At 61.4% G+C, this 2631-nt stretch overlaps 1 protein-coding gene across 1 annotated transcript in view; it reads right to left on the bottom strand.

Moving 5' to 3' along the window:
- The window catches only part of LOC105308588 (ATP-binding cassette sub-family A member 13-like), a gene marked incomplete at its 5' end in the record, with an annotated part of 87537 nt that overhangs the window by 39866 nt on the left and 45040 nt on the right, over positions 1-2631 (bottom strand). The window contains one exon of the mRNA XM_023525674.1: positions 1473-1480. Coding sequence (XP_023381442.1) covers positions 1473-1480 — 8 coding nt within the window. The remainder of the gene's footprint in view (positions 1-1472; positions 1481-2631) is intronic.

The raw sequence follows: 2631 nt of genomic DNA, 5'->3' as shown, positions 1-2631 counted from the left end.
ACATGGGCTTTAATGGCCTATTGGGTAGTTTCTCTTTCGTGCAGCCCTGAGTTTCTCCTGGGTGGGAAATATCTCTTTTATCTCCATATCCCGTGGGCTGTGTCGTACCTGGCACCTATTAAGCTTCCAAAAATATTTGACGTTAGAAATAAAGGCACATATAACACGTGCAGATCCAGGAAGAAGCTTCCGCCCCTGAGGCACAGGCACAGGGGCATGTCCCGCCCGGCTCCATCTCGCTCGGTCGTTCGCTGGGGGACATCAAGTGACTTTGATGTGCCAGGCGCTACTCTAGGTCCTGGGCACACGAACTCCTGGCTGCACAAAGCACACATTCTGGTTCGCTCCGAGACATAAAGAGGCTGCCGCGGGAGAGAGGCAGGCCGGGGTCCCGGGGGCCAGGTAGGAGGGAGCTGCTGGGATGTCAGGGTGACGAGGAGCTGTAACCCCGGGCCAGCCTCCCCCGGCCTCGTCGCGTTCCTAACAGGACACTAGTCTTTTTCAGACAGAAGAGAACAAGGCCCCGATCACCCGTGGGACAGCCGCCAGGCGCGCGGGAGAAATATTCACCCTAGAATGACCTTCGATGTCACTGGTCACATGCCAGCAGGGACGACATACTCACCCCCCCCACATCGACGCGTGACACAGGAAGGTGGTGGCCCCTCGCGCCTGTGCACTAAGGCCGCGTCACATTGCAATCACGTCACTTCACGGAATATGCACAGCCCCCCCCACCTGTAAATGGAGCTGAGACCCCCCCGGGAGGCGGGACAGGTTTGAGCCCCGCCTCCCATCTCTCTGCGGGTCACCTCAGCAATGAAAGCTTTTCCTTTCCCCAAAGCCGGTGCCGTGGTACGGGCTCCCTTGGGCTGGGGCAGCCGGCCCTCGCTCTGCGGGGGGACGGGTGAAGGCCAGGGCACCCCAGCAGTGCACACAGACGTGGGGTGCTTCTGCACTGAGGCAAAGCCTGTGTGTGACGGCTGTGGACACTCGGTGGAGAGGTGACCGTGACTACTCTTCAAAGCCATGAGAAGCGCTGACCCCGCCCGCTCACCTGCATCCCCTGCTCAGGCTCAAGGACGTTCACATAAACGAAGCTTTCCCAAAAATAGCCTACGAGGGACAGGAGCTGGGACAGCAGCTGCGCGGGCCACCACACGGGGCCACAGAGCAGGGGGCAGGTGACGGGCCCTGCGTCCTCGTGCTGCGAACGTGCTCTCTCAGGCTGCTCAGCGGCGAGCCACCTGGCTCTCCGGAGCACGTCCCATTAACGTGAGACCCCCCTACGCCCCACGCAGGGGCAGGGCGCTTCTGGAGAGCAGAGGCCAGAGGTAAGGGGTCCCCTGAGGCCATAGCATTTCTTTGGGATTTTCACGAGCACCAAGGTCACGGCTACTTACCTGTCTCAGAACATCAGCATCTGAAACAATCGGATTTGCAAAGTAATCCTGCCACAAGCTTGAACCCACCTTGGTTTCTCACTCGGCACCAGCAAGTACTCGGGCAGGCGGAAGGCCGAGAGGTTCAGCAGCGTGGGGCCCAGGCGGGTGGCCAGGTAGGGGGCCCCGGCACTCCCATTCGGACACATCTGCAATGTTTCCGGAGAGAGAAAACAAACCCGTTTACAACTCCCAGCGCTTGGCCGACGGGGCCTTTAACTCAGCGTGACGCTTCGCAGCCTCGGCCTCGACTCCTTCCGCGCGGCCCAGGGGCGTCTCCTCCGGCCTGCAGAGTGGCCCTCGTCCCTCAGGACGCCTACTAACGCCACCCACGAATGCCGCCTAGGACGCCGCCTCAACGCCCTCTCTCCCGTGGCCCTCCGACTCCTCACGTGTGGACCAGCATGTTGTAAAGCGCGTCCCACAGAACGCAGGTGCCACACAGAGAGGAGGAGTCTTTGGCCAAAAAGTTTGCAGAAAATGCTGCGTCTTCCCCACACCATCGTCACTTTAAGCCGACGTCCGCAGACGACAGCATCTCGGAAGCTGCGGCAGAGACCCGCCGAGTGCCACTTCACCCGGTGCTTCTCAAATGCACGTGGCCACGGGACTGCGCGTGAGGCCGCTTCCTGCCCACATGTCACCGGAACCGCACGGGTCATGCGGGCGGCAGCGAGCTGAGGAGCGTCACCACAGACCGTCCCGAAAGACCGTCCCTAGAGAGACCCAGTCAGCCCTCTCCATCAGCTCCAGTCCACGCCAGCAGACCTGAAGGAGCGCGTGACAACAGGCATCGGTGTAAGGATTAAATCGGGCGGTGGACCAGAGCGCCGAGTGAAAACTCAGAGGCTTCATCAGTAAACAAGGAAAAAAACAAATCACCGCACCCAAAAAACCTGAGCCAAAGACAACAGGTCGCTGCAAAGAAGCACCGACTACGGCCGTGTCTGCGGGCGGCCTGGCCGGCCGTGCCCGAACGTCCAGCACGGGCACCGCGTCACCGTCACCCACATGCGGGCTTGGTCTCTGAAGTCACTGCACGGGGACGTCCCCGTGGCCGGAGGCAGAGGGGCCCCGTGCACGTGCTCTCCGTGCGGCCGGTTCCTCGACGGAGCCTCGGTTACCGAAGCCTCTCCTTGCTGTGAGTGACGGTTGCCACGTTAGCGGGGTGATTGCGGCTGGCGGGCGG

This window comes from Pteropus vampyrus, unplaced genomic scaffold (genome assembly GCF_000151845.1).
Source record: "Pteropus vampyrus isolate Shadow unplaced genomic scaffold, Pvam_2.0 Scaffold594, whole genome shotgun sequence".
Classification (NCBI taxonomy): domain Eukaryota; kingdom Metazoa; phylum Chordata; class Mammalia; order Chiroptera; family Pteropodidae; genus Pteropus; species Pteropus vampyrus.
This window is presented reverse-complemented; position numbering and strand designations above follow the sequence as displayed.